The sequence below is a fragment of the Nannospalax galili genome, unplaced genomic scaffold, assembly GCF_000622305.1.
Source record: "Nannospalax galili isolate Female #2095 unplaced genomic scaffold, S.galili_v1.0 scaffold413, whole genome shotgun sequence".
Classification (NCBI taxonomy): Eukaryota; Metazoa; Chordata; class Mammalia; order Rodentia; family Spalacidae; genus Nannospalax; species Nannospalax galili.
This window is the reverse complement of record NW_008333889.1, coordinates 3091850-3110350: the sequence shown is the minus strand read 5'-3', so window position 1 is coordinate 3110350 and position 18501 is coordinate 3091850. Positions and strand designations below refer to the sequence as shown.

At 36.4% G+C, this 18501-nt stretch overlaps 1 protein-coding gene across 2 annotated transcripts in view; it reads left to right on the top strand.

The window, feature by feature from the left end:
* The first annotated feature begins 141 nt into the window (after positions 1-141).
* Kcnd2 (potassium voltage-gated channel subfamily D member 2) overlaps positions 142-18501 on the top strand; it is a 553215-nt gene continuing 534855 nt past the window's right edge. For both annotated transcript variants that reach the window (XM_017797110.2, XM_008828887.2), the window contains exon 1: positions 142-2188. In XM_017797110.2, coding sequence (XP_017652599.1) covers positions 1074-2188 — 1115 coding nt within the window. In that variant the 5' untranslated portion in view covers positions 142-1073. The remainder of the gene's footprint in view (positions 2189-18501) is intronic.

Genomic DNA, 18501 nt, shown 5'->3' with positions numbered 1-18501 from the left:
CTCCCCCGCACCTTTTTGAACTTGTTGCTGTTGGCTCAGCTCTCCTGCGCCTGGCTTTTTGGAAGGTGACAAGGAGGGGGGGAGGCACAGAGGGGTGGGGGAAGGGGACGGAAAGCTCGCTGGAGCTTTATTTATGCTCCCTGGGCGCCTCGGATCCGGCTGCTCTCGAGCTGCTGGCTCTCCCTTTCCTTTTCCGGGTGCACGACGACTGCAAAGTCTCTATGCAACTCAGCCCCGGCGCGCACTTTGCCAGGTATGTACCGCGGGCGAGGCGCGTTCTGCGCTGAGGCAGATGCTGCTGCCGCCACGGCGGCGGCAGCTGCCAGCTCCCGGGCTCTGTAACTGTCACACTGCACCTGAACTGAACTTGAGAGAGCGAAGGGGCCTTTGGACAACGCTCTTGACAGGCGCAGAGCTTGTTTGTGGACCTGGGGGAGGAATATCTACAGATCGTCGCCTCCCGCCGTGAGCGCCACACACCACCTCCATCTCTGCAAACACCGCAGGAGTAGAGGAGGCGAGCGGACTCCCAGAGACGTGGGATAGCGGCTGTGACCGCATCTCCAGAGCTACAACAACAGGTCCTCTCTTTGAGACGCCTTTGGCGGGAAGGACTACTTGCAGAGGGAAGGTTTGAAACCACAAGAAGGGAAGGTGAAAGCCTGACCCATTCAAGACACTACCACTGGGTGACTCCTCCTGTTTTGTCTTTCCTACTCCAAATACTGACCCCAGATTATCAGACTGTGTCAGGAGAAAGCCAAGACACCTGTTTGAAGAAGTTGCTGTCTCTGAAGTCACCTGTGTGCTTACAAGTGCCAGGAGGTGTCCTGGCCTAATTGTTGTCAGAGATTTGCTCAGGTTCTTTTGAGAGAGCTTTTTGGGTCACTGTATTGTTTTCTTTTATTCCAAATATTTGCCTGTGAGGGAAAGTTGCCCTGAAGGGTACTGCGACTTCACCTGCTCCTGAGAGTAAGGGTGTACCTGTGTTTGGATTGGCGTGAGGAGGTGCCGCTTTGGGTAGCACCAGATAACTGGCCAGATTACTCTTGTCGCTTCCACCAGGAGAAAACATGGCGGCTGGCGTTGCTGCGTGGCTGCCCTTTGCCAGGGCAGCGGCCATTGGGTGGATGCCTGTGGCCTCCGGGCCCATGCCAGCTCCCCCAAGGCAGGAGAGAAAAAGGACTCAGGATGCACTAATTGTGCTGAACGTGAGTGGCACTCGTTTCCAAACATGGCAGGACACACTGGAACGGTACCCAGACACACTGCTGGGCAGTTCAGAGAGAGACTTTTTCTACCATCCAGAGACCCAACAGTATTTCTTTGACCGTGACCCAGATATTTTCCGCCACATCCTCAATTTTTACCGCACTGGGAAGCTCCACTATCCCCGCCACGAGTGCATCTCTGCTTATGATGAAGAATTGGCCTTCTTTGGCCTCATCCCAGAAATTATTGGTGACTGCTGTTATGAGGAATATAAAGACCGCAGGCGGGAGAATGCTGAGCGCCTGCAGGATGACGCGGACACTGACAATACAGGAGAGAGCGCACTGCCCACCATGACAGCTCGGCAGAGGGTCTGGCGGGCCTTCGAGAACCCTCACACCAGCACCATGGCCTTGGTGTTCTACTATGTGACAGGGTTCTTCATCGCCGTCTCAGTCATAGCCAATGTGGTGGAAACAGTCCCATGTGGATCTAGCCCAGGCCACATTAAAGAACTGCCTTGTGGGGAACGATATGCAGTGGCCTTCTTCTGCTTGGACACTGCCTGTGTCATGATCTTCACTGTCGAGTACTTGCTTCGCCTGGCTGCAGCACCCAGTCGTTACCGTTTCGTGCGCAGTGTCATGAGTATCATCGACGTGGTGGCCATCCTGCCTTATTACATTGGGCTGGTGATGACAGACAATGAGGACGTCAGCGGAGCCTTTGTCACACTCCGAGTCTTTCGAGTCTTCAGGATCTTTAAGTTTTCCCGCCACTCTCAAGGCCTGCGCATCCTGGGCTACACACTGAAGAGCTGTGCCTCAGAACTGGGCTTCTTGCTCTTTTCTCTCACCATGGCTATCATCATTTTCGCTACGGTTATGTTCTACGCAGAGAAGGGGTCTTCAGCCAGCAAGTTCACCAGCATCCCTGCAGCCTTCTGGTACACCATTGTCACCATGACAACACTAGGGTAGGTGCCATTACAGAAAATGGGGGTGTAGGTTGTACTTGGGTGGGTTGATTGTGGTTCTGTTAAGGCTTCTTGATATCTCAGATATTTTTCTCTTTTCTTGATGGATTCAGGAAACTACAATGTAATTTGGAAAAAATTATTTTGATCTGTTAAATGGGTTTGACAGAGAGATCAAAGGACTAGGGAGCTGCTGGCAAATGTTAAGTACTGCTATCAGAAAGTGACAAATCTAGAAAGAAATTTAAAATTCCTGAATATAGGAAATGATACAGAGCATGGTATGAACATGTAAAAGCAAAATGGAAAAGCGGAGAATGGGTTGCCTAAAAAATATGAATATATGTGTTTATTGAGACCTGTAGAAAGTAGTGCAATGCATTGGAGTGAAGTTTCCATGTTTATTATTTCCATGTTAATAAATATATGTTAACATATGTTTTCCCTCCAAGAACCATAATTCTTATTTTATATCATTTAAAAAATGGACTATAGATATCATTTTCAAAATACAAGCACACCAGTACATTATTCATTTTTATTATGGTTAATTGGTATTGTTTTAGAATGTCAGAGCTGAAACTGATCAACTCTACAAACTATAGTGGAATAATATTTAAAGTCTAGGTTCACAGTTGTTTCTTTTAAAAAAAGCCCATGTCTGTCATCCCCACACTTTTAGAAGCTACAGATCCCATCAGGCAGAGTCCACACATTGTCCACTAGATACACACTGAAGACAGAGAAGAGTCTGTGAGATGAATGTTTATTATGGGCCACTTGCAGTGTAGAATTTTGAACTCCAATTTCCTTTTAGAATTCTTTCCCTCATTCTTCTATGAAGTTTTACAAAACAAAGGAATACATTCTGAATTCATGTCTTATTTGAAATAGTGTTTTAGGGCTAAAATAATAATTTCTTTAGAAGCTGTAAAAAAAGAACATGAAATGATTATGAAGGTTAATCAACCTGCAGAAAAGTAGCAGCGTTTTACACATTAGAAAATCTCATAAAATGGAATGGTTGGAACCTGCTACTTTTAGGAATTCTTAGATAAGTCCGGCAGAGATGTAAACGCTTTGTTTAGCTTTTCTTGCTTAGACAATCAGCTCAATAAGTATTTGTTAATGACTATAAGAAAAAAGTTATTCCTAAGGCTGTTTTTTAAGGTTTTTTTGCTTCTAGTTCATTTAATTGGCTCCTTTAAATGATATTGTGATTAACATCAGTGTAATTTTATTAGACTTCTTGTGCTGAACAGAATTTCTCACGCTGTGTGGCTAACTAATAGAATATTTTTATGAGAGGAATGTTGGCTGAGTTAATGAAGAGGTTTTGCTGAAGTTAAATACAATCTTCTCATTTTGATTAAGGCTGAGATTTATTTGAAAACCTGCTGGATTTAAAATAACAAATGATTGAAATTTATATCTTATTGTTATCCTGTTGATAATTTTGTGACAGAAATAAGAAGGATGAAGAACATCTTAGCTCTGCAGGCGCTTACCCTCTGTAAGAAGAGTTGTACTTTGTCTTGTGTGTGTATCACTTAGAATCATTAAAGGGGAGTTAGGTAGTGCAAATTACTGTTACGGTTTCACATTTGAACTATACTGAAGAAGATTCTGTTAAGAAGAAAACAAAGGAAGCACTACTTAAAGGATATATGCTTAAAATTTGTGGTATGGCAGGTTTTTGCATGAGGTTTCAGTGAGTTTTTTAATGTTATGTATTGTCTGGATGGTTGAGTGTAGGCATTATTACAGTGAATGACAATCAACTACTAATTTCAAGGAGCTAAAAGTTCCGTTCTAGAATTGAGAAATTACTGATTAACTTTGTTTTTCTGGAGATGACTTCCAATTCCTATTTTATCTTGAAATATATGTTTGTTTTCAGGAAATATGGGGAAATGTTTACTCTTAATGACAATTTTTATTATGCTAACTTAGGTGCTTGTACCAATTATTTCGCAAATGATTTAAGAAATTGAACTGTAATACTTGAGCAAAACCTAAGTAATGGATTTGGTTTGTGTGTTCTGAAAACACATAGATTGGAACAGTTCAATTCACATTTTTTCTTAGAAATTAGAAGCAACATGGGAGTTGATTTTAAGACTTTAAGTTTCCTTGGAGTTGAAAATTTTAGTGTTTAAGAGACTAAGCTGATTTATGATTCAGATGGAAAACAGTCATACTTTTAGGATGTTACAGTGTTGTTGCAGTCAAAATGAGAACAAACTTCTTAGCAATGCTTCTGCTTTATACAATAGAGAATACTTTTCTAAGGGCAATACCTTTAATTTTCATCAAAATATATTTATAATACATTTTAATTTCCTGGACGAATAAATTCCTAAAAGTCTGACTTTTGGTGTCTTACATTTGGTTGCCTTGGGACTACGTTATTTAAGAATGAAAAATATTTAACATGTCCTTCCTTGACTTTATCTTTTATGCTGCAAGTTTAAAAGGTTATATATAAAGTATAAACTTTCTGAAAAATGTGCATTAATTTTGGCAGTCATCAAGCTATATGATGGATTATGTGTGTGAGTGTATTGCCTGCATGTATGTGAGTGCACCCGTATCATGCACTGCCATGGAAGTCAGAAGAGGGCTTTAGATTCCCCTGGAACTCGAGTCAAGGACGGTTTATAGCTGCCATGTGAGTGCTGGGAATTAAACCCAGGTCCTCTGCAAGAGCAGTCAGTGGTCTTAACCGCTGAGCTATCTCTTCAGCCCCAAGTGGCTATTATTTTTAATGAAGCTAATGTTCATTAATTGATGATATGGGATTTGAAATTGTGATGCCACACAGTAGTTATCAGAAGTACCAGCTGGTGTATATGCTATTTTCCTGAAAAAATATAGAAAGAAGCTTTGTTATTCATGTCTAACAGAACCAACTGCTGTTCCTGAGGTCACCAGAAAAAATATCCAGTTGGCTATTTGATCTGAAACATGCATGTGTCTACCTTAGAACTACTGTACATTTATCCAATCAGTTTTTCCACTCTGAAATATCAATTTAATCATTAGACTCTGACATAACTCTGCATACTATGCAAGTATTTAATCGTCCAATAAAATGAATGCTTTTGGAATAGAGTTTTAAGGATACCTGTTTTGTATTAATAAAAGTAGCAAACATTAAAAGCATATTTTGAAAACCAATATAACAGAAAGAAATAGTTTTAAAATGTTTAACTGTTCTGTGTATGTATAACAGTTCCTATATTCATTCTTTCTTTTTGAGTACAGTTACTGACCAACACAAGGCTCAGGTTGCCCTGTATATGCTCTCTATCCTGCACTTCCCTTTATATAATGTAAACTTTAATCATTGCTTTAAATTATTGGAACCTAGAGTTCTTTTGTCATAAAGACATCGGAAGATCATATTCAGGTAATTTTTTTTTATTCAGGTGGAGTGCTTTCATGTGCTAAATTTAGGACATCTCCAAATGTTCATTAATTACTATTAAGATTGTTTTGTAAAATTTAATTAATGGACCTGATCCTCAGTTTACAATTCTAGTTTGTACTTCATGGGTTGTAAATTACTAGTGATCTCAGGTGGCTGAATACTTTAAGCAATTGTTATGCTAGGCAATATTTGTGTACTTAATCATGTTTCTTAACCATATTTCTCATAAGATAAAACTTAAGAACCACAGAAATGTTGTTTGTGGTCCATTCTACTTCTTTATTAAAACCAAGTTATTCTCACTGAAGTTTTCCATATTGGAGAAAAAACTGCTGTGTGTCATATCTGTAAAATCATATTTAAGATGAAATTTTGTGATTTTTCAACTCGACAAATCATATTCTGATTTCTGAAGAAACGAGATAGTTAAAAGTTGACATATATTGTATATATTAATTTAAAAAACAAAGTAGAATTACAACTTTGGTTCAAGATAATATAGTATAGGTGTTTACTTATAAAGCCCTCAAAAGCTACTGCTGTTGTATTTTAACTGTAATAGATTTAGGAAGCTACAATTCTAAGCTTTCATGTTTCTGTGTAGGTGAGTCTAGGCATGAACTCCTGATCCTCTTGCCTCTTCCTCCTAAATTCTGATATTATAGGCATGTACCGTAACACACAGTTTGTCAAGTCCACTTTTAAGAAACAAAACAAATGGTGAGTTAAGAAGTTAGCTCAATGATAAAGTGCATGCTTAGCATGGGAAAATGCCTGATTTTTATCCTCAGTTTCAAACTAAAATAAAAATAAAAAAGAAAAACAAAGTAAATTTCATTGCATTTTTCTAACATTGTATTTTTTCTTCTTAGAATGCCACAATTTGGGAAAATTATGATGCATATATATCTACCATATATGGCAATATTCTTACAAATATATATTATTGGAAAGAAGAATGGAATGCCTTTAAGTAACACTTTCTTACTATCTGTCAGTACTTAGGCTATGTCTCTTTGGGGGAATTTAAGAAGATTATTTTGTAAAATCTTTTCTCTACAAACTACCAGTTTTCCCAGCCATTATGAAAAATGTGTGGATTTGTGTCATTTCCTATCCATAAGTATTGCTAATATATTACCCTGAAAGCCGATATAAGGTGGTAGGTACATAAATTTATCTTTCTTATGAAAAGCAACACTCTGAGGGTAGCATCTATTTTTTATTTCAGTATATTGTAATGCTTACACAAAGTTCTTTGTAGGGAATGTTCATTACTGAATATTGACCTGGACTTTTAAAGACATGCAGACAAATTTTATATATACATGAATATATATTCTTCCATTAGCATTAAAAATAAACACAATTTAAATGGTTTCAATCTACTTTAGTCTATCATTTTAAGTAGAAATAATACTTGACAATACACTTCTAAAAGTTATATGTTGGCACCTGAAATGTAAACAAAACTGTATTCACTTGCTGTCCAAATGCAAATATTCCAGAAAAAATAATATGTATTGGCTCAGGATGCCGCCTACAGCAGGTGATACATTCAAACTTTCAGTAGGTCTGCTATGCTATTTTTATTTTCGTTTTGTCTCTCTTCAGACTAATACACAAAACACTTCTTTATTTTTGTAGATATATCATTTATTTTTGAGTTTTCCTCCCAATTATATTTATCTTTTTCGTATGTGTATATATGTGTGCACATGTGTGTATGCATGTGTGTTTGTATGTGGAAGTCAGAGATGAACATCAGACATCCTCTATTATTGCTTTCCACCTTATTTTTTTGAGTCTCTCACTGAACCCGGAACACACCAGTTTGGCTACATTGGCTGGCTAGTGAGTTCTGGGAATCCTGCTTCTCCCTCACCTGCACTGGGATTACATGTGCTGCACTTGGCTTTTTTACATGGTGCTGGGGATTCAAACTCAAGGCCTGTTTCTGGGATGACAGGCACTTTACCAACTCAGCCCTCAATGAAGCCCCTATATTTATCTTTGAATGTGCTGCTGAAGTTCAGATTCTTTCTTTTCTCTTTCTCCCCAACCTTACTCCGCCCATCCTTTTTAGTTTCTTGTGGTTCGGGCTGGCCTCCAACTCAGTATACAGCCACTGAGTTTTCTTCCTTAACTTCCTAAGTGCCTTGTGCCAGGAAGTTCAAATTTCTTATTACCTGGCTGCTCAATTTCTAGTGGAACAAAACTTAGCCTTTACTGAAAATATGCCATTTTACACATGTGAGAATTTTGTAGCTTGTCCCAGTTCACATAATCCAGTAGTATCAGTAATCTTTGAAATTTTTGAAATTCTTCAAACATATCTAGAAATGGATTCTAGCAATTTTGTAGAGGCTGTGTCTGATGCTACGGAGAAGTAATACGGAGATTGGTTTTTCTATTAATATAGTTCATTCCCTAGTTATCGACTCTATAATTCACTGTTCATGTTCTTCACTCTTACTGTGAAAATAAGCTCTTATTAAGTACTCTGTGTTTCTTTACCCAACCCTGGGGTATACCATGAAAATGGCCAAACACTATCACACAACCATGTATTCTCCTTCAGTGAACTTTTAGGCCATTTGGAGAAAACTAATTAATGATACCTGGACTGATGCAAATGAAAATCAAGCAATTATGCTTCCTAAATTACCTTTAAAGAGTTGGTTTATGGATTCCTGGAAAAGTGCAGTGTAGTTTCTCTTTCACTGAAAGAATAAGAGTGGTGAAAAGAACATTTGCTGGAAAGAAGTATTATTCTTCTGTCAGAACTATAATAATTCATTCCCTTTGCCCCATTCTGAGCAAAAATTGTGGTGTATGTTTGTGTGTGTGTGTGTGTGTGTGTGTGTCTGTGTGTCTGTGTGTCTGTGTGTGTGTGTGTGGAGGGAAGGGAGGGAAGGAGGAGGGAGAGGCGGGAAAGAAGGAGAGAGAGAGAGAGAGAGAGAGAGAGAGAGAGAGAGAAAGAGAGAGAGAGACTGTTATCATTAGCTTCAGCAGCTACATTTGGGCATGTGGGATATTGTCTAATTCTGAAAGATACCCAAGAGTAAAATACTGTCTCTTCATTTCTGTGCACAGTCGTGGGTTCTTTGCTTCAGAGGATTGTTTTGCTGCTTTACACTGTAGTTCTCCAACTCTGAATGCAAGTCTTTATTCACTAACCTCATCATAAAGCCTTATCAAACTTATAAGCCTGCCTCATCTCTAGTTACAACCACACTTGATCTTAATGCCATTTTCTATATTTCGTGTGGTTTTATATCTTTCTTTCTCAATTGTATTCAAAAGATTTTGAGATGAGTATATAAGTGTGAGGAGTAATTTCCTTTGGTCAATGTTCGTATGTAGAAAAAGATTTGTTGTTGATCATGGAGTGAAATGATAGACACACTCCACAGAGAAATCCTTAGTCATGGAGCAGTTCTCATCAGGCAGAAACATACCTCTCAGTCAAATATATGCTTTTTTAATGTTAAAAATATTTAAATTTATTATCTGTCGATTCGATCTTTCAATATATCACAGTCTACCCTTTCCACCTTTCCATTTTGATTGGAAAATGCTATGAATGTCTCCAGTTTATCATCCATGGTTAGAGCTTCCACAAAGATCGGAATTAGTAGTTGTCACTGACTACATCCTTAATCTGCTTGCTTTCTGATGAAGAATTAATAAATTTTAAATGCCCCTAGGGAGCAGATGGAGACACCGTGTAATTTAAGCGAAATAGCAACACACTGCCTTACCTTTCAAGCACAGTTCACATTTTAATATGAGCATCTCAAAGAGAGCATGGACCATAAAGTTATCTTGATCTGTATCACTAAAAGATATTCTGGTTTTAAAATTATTTTTATTTTATGTGTATTAGTGTATTGCCTGCACCTTTGTCACGCAATGCCTATGAAGGTTAGAAGAGGGTGTCGGATTCCCCTGGAGTTACAGATGGTTGTTAGCCAGCATGTGGGTGCTGGGAATCAAAGCCAGGTCCTCTGTAAGAGCAGCCAGTGCTCTTAACCACTGAGGAATCTCTCCAGCCCCCTATTCTGTTTTTTATACATTGGCACAAGCTGATATGTTTTTTTTTTCTTCATCCACTTTTACTAATTTCCATAAAGGCAGTAAGCTGTTGTCTTCAAGGAATGCATAAGGTAGATGCAAGTGTTATCCAGTTCAGGGGCCTTGTGATTTAGTTGGTTAAAGTTTCTGCCTAGTAGAAATAAATACACATTATAAGAGATTAAAAGGTAGTGTACAAGATGTAAATGGGAATATAGATACATGTTCTCACTTGGTGCAAAGTAGTTTTGCCTTGATTATTTTGACAAGTCTGTTATGTAAACAAAACCTGAATCACATCAAGTTCAGGGGGAGGACTAGGGGATGAGTGATCAGAAGATAATAATGACAAAAAATAATGTTGAAGTTGAAAGAATGTCAAATAGGAAGGTTTTCTCCTGCCACTGGATATTCTCTTCTTCGAAGTTATGTGGCTCTAATTCACTCACCACCCTCATTTTCTTCACTTTTAAGAAGATCAGTAATCATGCTTTTGGAAAGTAATAACAATATCACATACTCTCAGGAAATCAAAGTGTGGCTCTCAGAGTTCAATTCAATTTAACAGATTTGTTGAACACTTAACTACTCCTCATTGACCACAGCAGTAAACTGTATTGAACTTCCTAACTCTAGAGACATGCAGAACTAGAATTGTGGGAGGGAGAGAAAATAAACACACAAATACAAAATATAAGGAGAGTTTGTGATGAGGTCTGTGAAAAAAGAATTGGGGTCAGAAGTCTGCTTTTTGGAAAGAGGTAGATAAGGTCTTTCCAAGAAGCTAGCATTTAAACTGATGGCTACCTCGAGGAGTGAGACTGTCAGAATGATGATTTTAGAGGGAGGAGAAGAGAAGTGCAGGTTTGGGATGTCTCCTATCCACAGTGCTTCATACCAGGCAGATTTCAGGCTGTTACAGGTTTTGAAATATTGAGGTAACTTGGTTTGCTAGCCAAGTGTAAACATGAAATTCATTTATGTTATATATACATTTTACATACAAAACATGAAAGCAATTTTATGCAGTAGAGCTCACATAGGTTTCCATGGAGATATGCCACATGAGATCAGTTTGACCTCACAAAAGCACTAAAAACTAAAGGATTTGGAAGCATTTTGACTTCTGATTTCAGACGTGGGATGTCATGCTGAGAGGTTTGATTTGGTCTGTCTAATGCATCTGTAATTGAAGCAAATTGAGTGCAGGGCTCAGGAGCAAATGGAATGTGAAAAGTGTGGGATGAAATGATACAGGACATTGGAGACCAGAGCGAAGACTTTCACTTTCTTCTACTAGCTTCAGCTGCTAGATTTGGCCTTGTCAGGAATTGTCTAGTAGGGAAAAGAATCTCAGGAGTGAAGGACCACGTCTTCATATCTGTGCATATTTGTAAAGCTTTTGCTCTAGAAAATTCTACTTGCATCTTTTGCCCTTTAGCTTTCCCTTTCTGAGAGCCAGTTTCTGCACTTACCTTCTCCATTGTCAGTCTCCCAAGTCTATATCAGCTCTTGTTGGAATTACATTTGATGTTGATAAGTGCCATTCCAAATATAATATATGGTTTTACTTTTTACCCTCCAAAGTTGAATGGCTTCTGCAGTTATAGTGTTTACCATCTGGGGAGTGATTTTGCTACTTCATTGCACAAATGTAGCAAAAGATCTATATTAGTAAGTGGCTGACTGTGGAGAGGGGTGATACTTGCACACCATGGAGAGCTCCTTAGCACACAGCCTCATATCTCAAGATGAGCAGTAATGGATGAATCTGAGACAGAAAAAGGTGAAAAGAAAGGAAAACTGGAGACATTAGAGAGAGATGAACATGGTGGTGTGATATTGCTGCTATTTAAAATAAGTACATGTTTTGTAATATTTTGAACAATTATAAATGGTCATTTTAAAATAAAATATTTAATGGCATATACATTTTAGATATTAAGTTTGTTATAATTACCTCAGCTTAAAATTATACCTAGTGGGGACTGGGGAGATGACTCAGAGGGTAAAATCACTGTCTACTCTTATAGAGGACCTGGGTTCAGTTCCCAGAACTCACATGCCACTAACAAACTTCTGTAACTCCATTCCAGGGAATCTGATGCCCTATTCTGACCTCTTCAGGCATTGTATGACATACATGCACTTACATACATTCAGGCAATATACTCATACAGATAAAATAAAAATTAACAAAATATTTTTAAAGGATTATAACTAATTGAATATACCAGTTTATCTAAAACTAGAGTTATTTTAAAGCATAGTTTAATTGCTCCTGATAAAAGTAAAATTAGTTATAATGAAAAAAAATGAATCCACAGTTTAGCTTAAAATGCAAAGCTGGTGTTTAATAGATATTGAACTCTTTCAGACCTAACAGGGTGATTTTAAAACTTTGGATATGAATTTTAAGATTAAAAATGTTTGATTCTAATATCATAATAGTTGTCACACTTTCCTTGATTTCTATTTAGAAGATTTCTGTGCTTTTTTCTCACTTTGTAGTAGGTACGTATGTATTCTCTCCAAGTTTATGGTGCTTTTGTGAACTTAAAAGAGAAAAATGGTTCAGATGCTTTGAAAAAATGTGCAGATTGTCCTATGATAGGTTATTTTCAATAAAACCAAATTGGGAGCATGCGGGTAACAGATGTATAATGAAAACATACAGAAGCAGAGCTTTGATAAGAATCACAAAGCTGGAGAATTAAACATAATCATGAATGGATAATTGAGGATATTTGGATTTAGAAGAACAATAGCCAAATTCATGTCATAAATGTATGAAATAACATTATAACATGCATATATATGAATTAACATCATCAAATTCTTATATTCAGTTTAATGTCACCAAAGTGTGTATTCACATATTCTTAAAGCTAAGGGAATTCAGTGTGACAACTCACTGTAGTGTGCTGTTTCTAGTAGACCATATTCCTACCAGGTAATACTGTATTGTACCTCAAAGTTGAAGAAACCTGGGATTCATGAAGGCTATCTCAGGGGAAAATATCCCGATGCTCTCTGTCCTATGCATGTGATGAAACTGGATTGTAAAGTTACATAACTACTCTCCTTACATTATTTTAGAGGCTGACCTTTTTTCCCACCCCTCACATTTTACATAAAATAACCCTATCTAATTCTATTCTTGTTTATTGAATTTTGGGAAAAATATACATAGTGTTTTAGCTAATACTTCAGAATTTATAGAAATATTTCCAGTTTTTACCAAATGTGGTGCTTGGGGAATGAAAAAATTAAGCAAACACATTTTATTCTTCTTAAGTTAGATCAATGTAGTAATGTGTATTAACATTTTATTTAGCAATAAAACAGTTTTCTCTATGGACTCCTACAAATGTTGGGTTCTTTTCTTTTGGCCCAAAGGTATTAAAATCACAGAATTTAAACTTGTACTCTTTAGAAATTGTTTTGTAAACACTGCTTCATTTATAGTCAAAGAAACTGAGGTAAGGTGTAGTTATGGAACCCGCACAAAATCTCAGAGCTAGTTAATAAAGCATCCTGAAGTAGAATTTTGAGGAGATGTTTTTGAAGTCCAAAGGTCTTTAGAGTATAATGCTCTCAAATGCCTTCACCTCTCCTTTACTTCTTTCTCTACACCAATTTTCATCATTAAAAATCTTACAGTAATATTGGAGAAAAATAACCAAAGATTCTAAAATCTCCACAATATAATTAAAAATCTGATAATTATTCTGAGTTTTATATGTGATTTTAAATCTAATGAGAAACTGAAATATTAATATAGATAATTAAATTCTTATAAGGCTCATCTTACTCTTTCTGAGTAATCTGCTAATTGCCAAATCTTGTTAAAAAGGAGTTCCTTAATGAAACACAGGTTTAAGCCCTGCATTATAGAGAACTATCTAAAATTATGATCGTGTTGATCTTAATATTAACAATATGAAAGCAGGCTGTGAAATGCATGGAAATATTTTCTTTGACCTGTTTGGATCTGAAGAACAAATAAAAGTTTAGTTGTTGGAATTGAAAATAAATTTTTAATCTTTGAGAATTACTTACATTGCATTTTCTCATATTCAGACCCTGCCCCATATCCACCGCCACTTTACCCCCCACCCCATTCATGTCCTTCTGTGTCCCCCAAATGCTCTTTGGTGCGGGTCCATTCTCTGGTGCTTGGTCAACCAAATTGGCATAATAGTCTTAGAGACAACTGACTCTCTCTCTCCCAGCAACTATTAATTGCCAGTAGTTCCTCAGTTAAAGTTGGAGCTTCTTGCCCATCTCCTATTCATTCTTGATTTTTTTTCTGGCTTGAGCTGATATAGGTCTTGTGCATGCTGTCACAAACACTGTGAGTTCATTTGTGCAACTGTCCTGCTGTCAGGAAACCAATATTTTCTGTAATTTTTCACCAACTCTGGCTCTTTGTCTTTCTGCCCCCTCTTCCACAATGACCTATAAGACTTAGTAGAAGACAGTGTGATATATGTGTCCCATTTAGGGATGAGCACCTGAAGCATGTTAACAAATTTTGGATCTCTGTGTTGCAGTCAGCTGCAAGAAGAATATCTCTGGTGAGAGTTGAGAGATACATTAATCTATGAATATAAAAAGTCATTAGGAGTCAGTTTAACACTATGTCTATTTAGTAGAATGATAATAGTAGATTCTCCTCTACAACCTATGATCCACAGGTTCTTAGCCCTGATAATAATCCCAGATATAGGTTCTATCTTGGGAGGAGGGCCTTAAATCCAATAAAAATGGTTTGTTACTCCTATAACATTCATGCCACTAGTACAGGGGCTGTATATTGTCAGGTCAGTAATTATTTTAGCTCACAGATTTCACAGCTGGGAAAGGTTGGTGATTGCTTTTCTTCTCTGGCACCATTCACAGCACTTTCCAACACTGCTGCTTCAAAAACTTATATTATGTGGTCTCTATTAAAGATACAGAGCTTTAAATATATTCTGAAAGTAAACATAATTTAGAAGAAATTTTGACATGCTTTTCTTAAGCTTATTTAAACACTATACTTTTTTAAAATAACTTACAAAATACATTTTAATTTAATGTCAGTTATTACAAAGGGGAAAACACTTCAGATCTTTTAAAAGTTTGTGTGTTGGAAAATTAGGTAGTACGTAGAAACTTCTGTCATTTTATGATAATTTTTGTGATGAAGTTGAACTAAGTTATAAGGGAGGACCTTAGGTTTCAATGAAATATATTTTTAAAAGCTAATCTTTTGATATTAAGAGTTTAGAGAACTAAACTAAAAGCTATTACCATTGGTTAAACTCCAGGTACACAGTTTTAAGTCATTATTATTTTGTTACCTAACATCTGTTATTCACAAAAGCATTGTCCTCTTTACCATTTTATACATGTATTAAAAGTTAGTAGCCTAATGATGCAATGTTAAGATGTGACCCTAGCATGTATAATAAAGCTACATTGTGGCTATTACCTGACATCTAGCAACATGCACCTCCTGTTCTGTTCATATTAAGTGTATCCCTCTCTCTCTCCCTCAAGATAAGCAGTACCTTTTATCCTGTTCATAACATTCTTAAAAAGGAAATTCATTTGTTTTTGCTTTTCAGGTGTCTTGAGTCGCAATGTTAAGTCATCTATTTGTGTTCTTTTTAATTTTTTAATGTAGGCACTCAGAGCTATAAACGTTCCTCTAAGGATTGCTTTCAACGAGTCCCAGAGGTTTTGTTATGTTGTCTTGTCCTTTTCATTTAGTTCCAGGAATGTTTTTATTTCTTTCTTAATTTTTTTTGACCCATTCATCATTCCAGACTGTGTTTCTCCATGTGTTAATGTGGTTACTAGGGTTTCTTCCGATGTTGATGTTAAGCTTTATTGCATTGTGGTCTGATAGAATGCGTGGAATTATTTCAATTTTTTGTATTTGTTGGGGTTTGTTTTATGGCCCAGTATATGGTTGATTTTAGATAAAGTTCCATGGGGTGCTGAATAGAAAGTATATTCTTTTGTGCTTGGGTGGAATATTCAGTAGATGTCTATTAGGTCCATTCTTAAAGTCCCTTAGTACTGATTTTATGAAGTTGGGTGTACCAGAGTTTGGTGAATATATGTTCGTGACTGTAATATCTTCTTGGTTTATTGTTCCTTTGATCAGAATGACGTGTCCTTCTTTGTCTCTTCTGATTAGTTTTAGTTTAATGCCTATTTTATCAGATATTAGAATTGCAATGCCTGCTTTTTTCTTTGTACCAATGGCTTGGTATATTTTTTCCTGTCCTTGAAAGTGAGATGAGTTTCTTGCAGACAAGAAAACGATAGGCTTTGTTTCTTAATCCATACAACTAGTCCCTCTCTTTTGACTGGGGAGTTCAGTCCATTGACATTTAAAGTTATTAATGAAAGATGTGTACTGAATTCTGTCATTTTAATTTCTGTTCACATTCTTGATATAGCTGTGCATTTCCACAGTTATACGTTCGCTGGATTTCTTTCCATAACCCCTTGTGCATAGTCGTTCCTTTCTTCAGCTTTTTCAATTGCTTCAAGAACTCTCTGCAGGTCTGGTTTTATGGACATGAATTATTTCAGCTTATTTATGCCATGGAAGATTTTTCTTTCTCCTTCAACTATGATAGACATTTTGGCAAATTTTAATAAATCAATTTGTTGAGTTTATGAAAGGGCATAATATTGCCTACAGTCTTTTCAGTTATTCCTAACATCCCGTCAGGTTTATTCACATATTTCCCATGTAAAATAATTCATTTTCTGAAATCTATATAATATCGCAGTCTATTCTTTCAACTCTGTTTATAATCAGGTCATTTTCAAGTGCAGCAATATGAAAACTCAGTAAACTTGAAACTGTTTCATTTCATCAGGGTCTTGTTTGCAGGAACAGGATGCCTGATGCTAGATTACACATTCTAGAAATGGTAGGGAAGCTGAACCCACGAAATCTCCATAGTATGGTGATCTAAAAAGACCTGCCTAATAACAATACCAGTTAAAATGCCAGTGGAGATGGAGGAAATTCCACAGATCTTACCTCAATTTGAAGAGCTTCAGGTAATCCATGGATGCTGAAGAAGGGACAATCAGTTTTATCTAGGGACAGGGACAAGCTTGCTGAGAGGTTATCTAATACAAAGTGGTCTTTCCTAAACACATGAGCATCACTAAATGGACTCAGCACACACATATATACATATATATGTATGTATATATGTGTATGTGTTTATAAATGTGTAGATACGTATGTAAGAACAATAATCAAAGAAAATATAATACTCATGTATGAAAATGATACATCTTGATACTTATACATACACACATATATGAAAGTATAAATGAGAACTGGAATATTAAAGTTGAAATTCAATTGATTTTCTACCACCTTGCTGTATTTTGTAGTATATATATAACTATTGGGAAGATGTATCCTGAGGACCATGCTTAATCCTTTCCATTTGTACTGTTTATTTTATCAGAATGTCATTATAGTTACAATAAAATATGCTGATTTAAAGATATTTCGTATGTATTTTGAAGGCAAAACATCAATCTGAATGGGGATATAAGAACAAACATCAAAAGAAATGACTTCCTTTGCAGGAAATTCTTAATTGTGGGTGCTAAAGTGAATATTATTTCTGGTCTCTCATAAGTCATCTTACTATTTTTCATGTTTACAGTTAAAGACAGTTTTTGTGGAAAATTGTAATTAAATTAGAGCTTACACATGCTGATCTACCATATTTCTTAAATACAGTATTTCTGTTTTTTTGGTTTTAAGTCACACAAATTTCATTCAAAACGTCAGACAGCATAATATGTATTCCACTAAAATAAAAAGGAAGTAATTTGAAAGTAGCTACCAGCTCTGCCCTATGGAAATAGGCAGTTTATTCAGACCCCACATGGTTCTAAATGGGACAAGTGAAGTGTGCCTAGTATGGTGCCTGTCGATTTTGCAAAAAATTTTACTCTTTTTCTTTTTCATTTTTTCTTTATTTTTTATTTTATATTTTTTTGCAGTGGTGTTTCACTACGCAGCCCTAGCTGGCCTGGAGTTCACTATGTAGCTCAATCTGACCTCAAGCTCACAGAGACCTAGCTTTCTCTGCCTTCTGAGGGCTAGGATTAAAGGACTGTTCCACCGTGCCTAGCTAGACTTAATTATTTTTATGTAAAGAGTGAAAGTACATTCATAGTCATCTGAATGAAATTTACTATTATTTTATTTTAAAATGCAATGAGGCAATTTCCAGTGAAGTAGAGACTGTTGGCAGTATGTTCTAAAATATAGTATTTCAAATGAAGCTGTGCAAAAATCAAGAAACCATTTGACAGACTACTCAGATTTCTTTAACTTCTGTCTCCTGATTATTTCCCATTATTTCTCTCATTCTCCAGTTTCCAATTTTGAGATCTGTGTACATTACTTTAAATGTTACCAAAATATGCAGATAGATAGATAGATATAGATATAGATAAATATAGATATATTCAGACATACATTTAAGGAACACAAGGGCACATTGCCTAAATACAAATGTATAAACATAGACTTATATTAGGTATGTGTACATATGCTGATATATACACAGTATTCCCATATTTGAAGGCATCAAATGAGCTTTGATGATAAAATATGTAAGACCTAAGCTTGTCAGTAATGATTAAAAAAAACCTTAATAAATCTCACTTATACATATAAATGTGTATATACGTACAGGGGATATATACATATATATATTACTAGGCTAGGCTATAGATTTTAAGGATATTCACAATA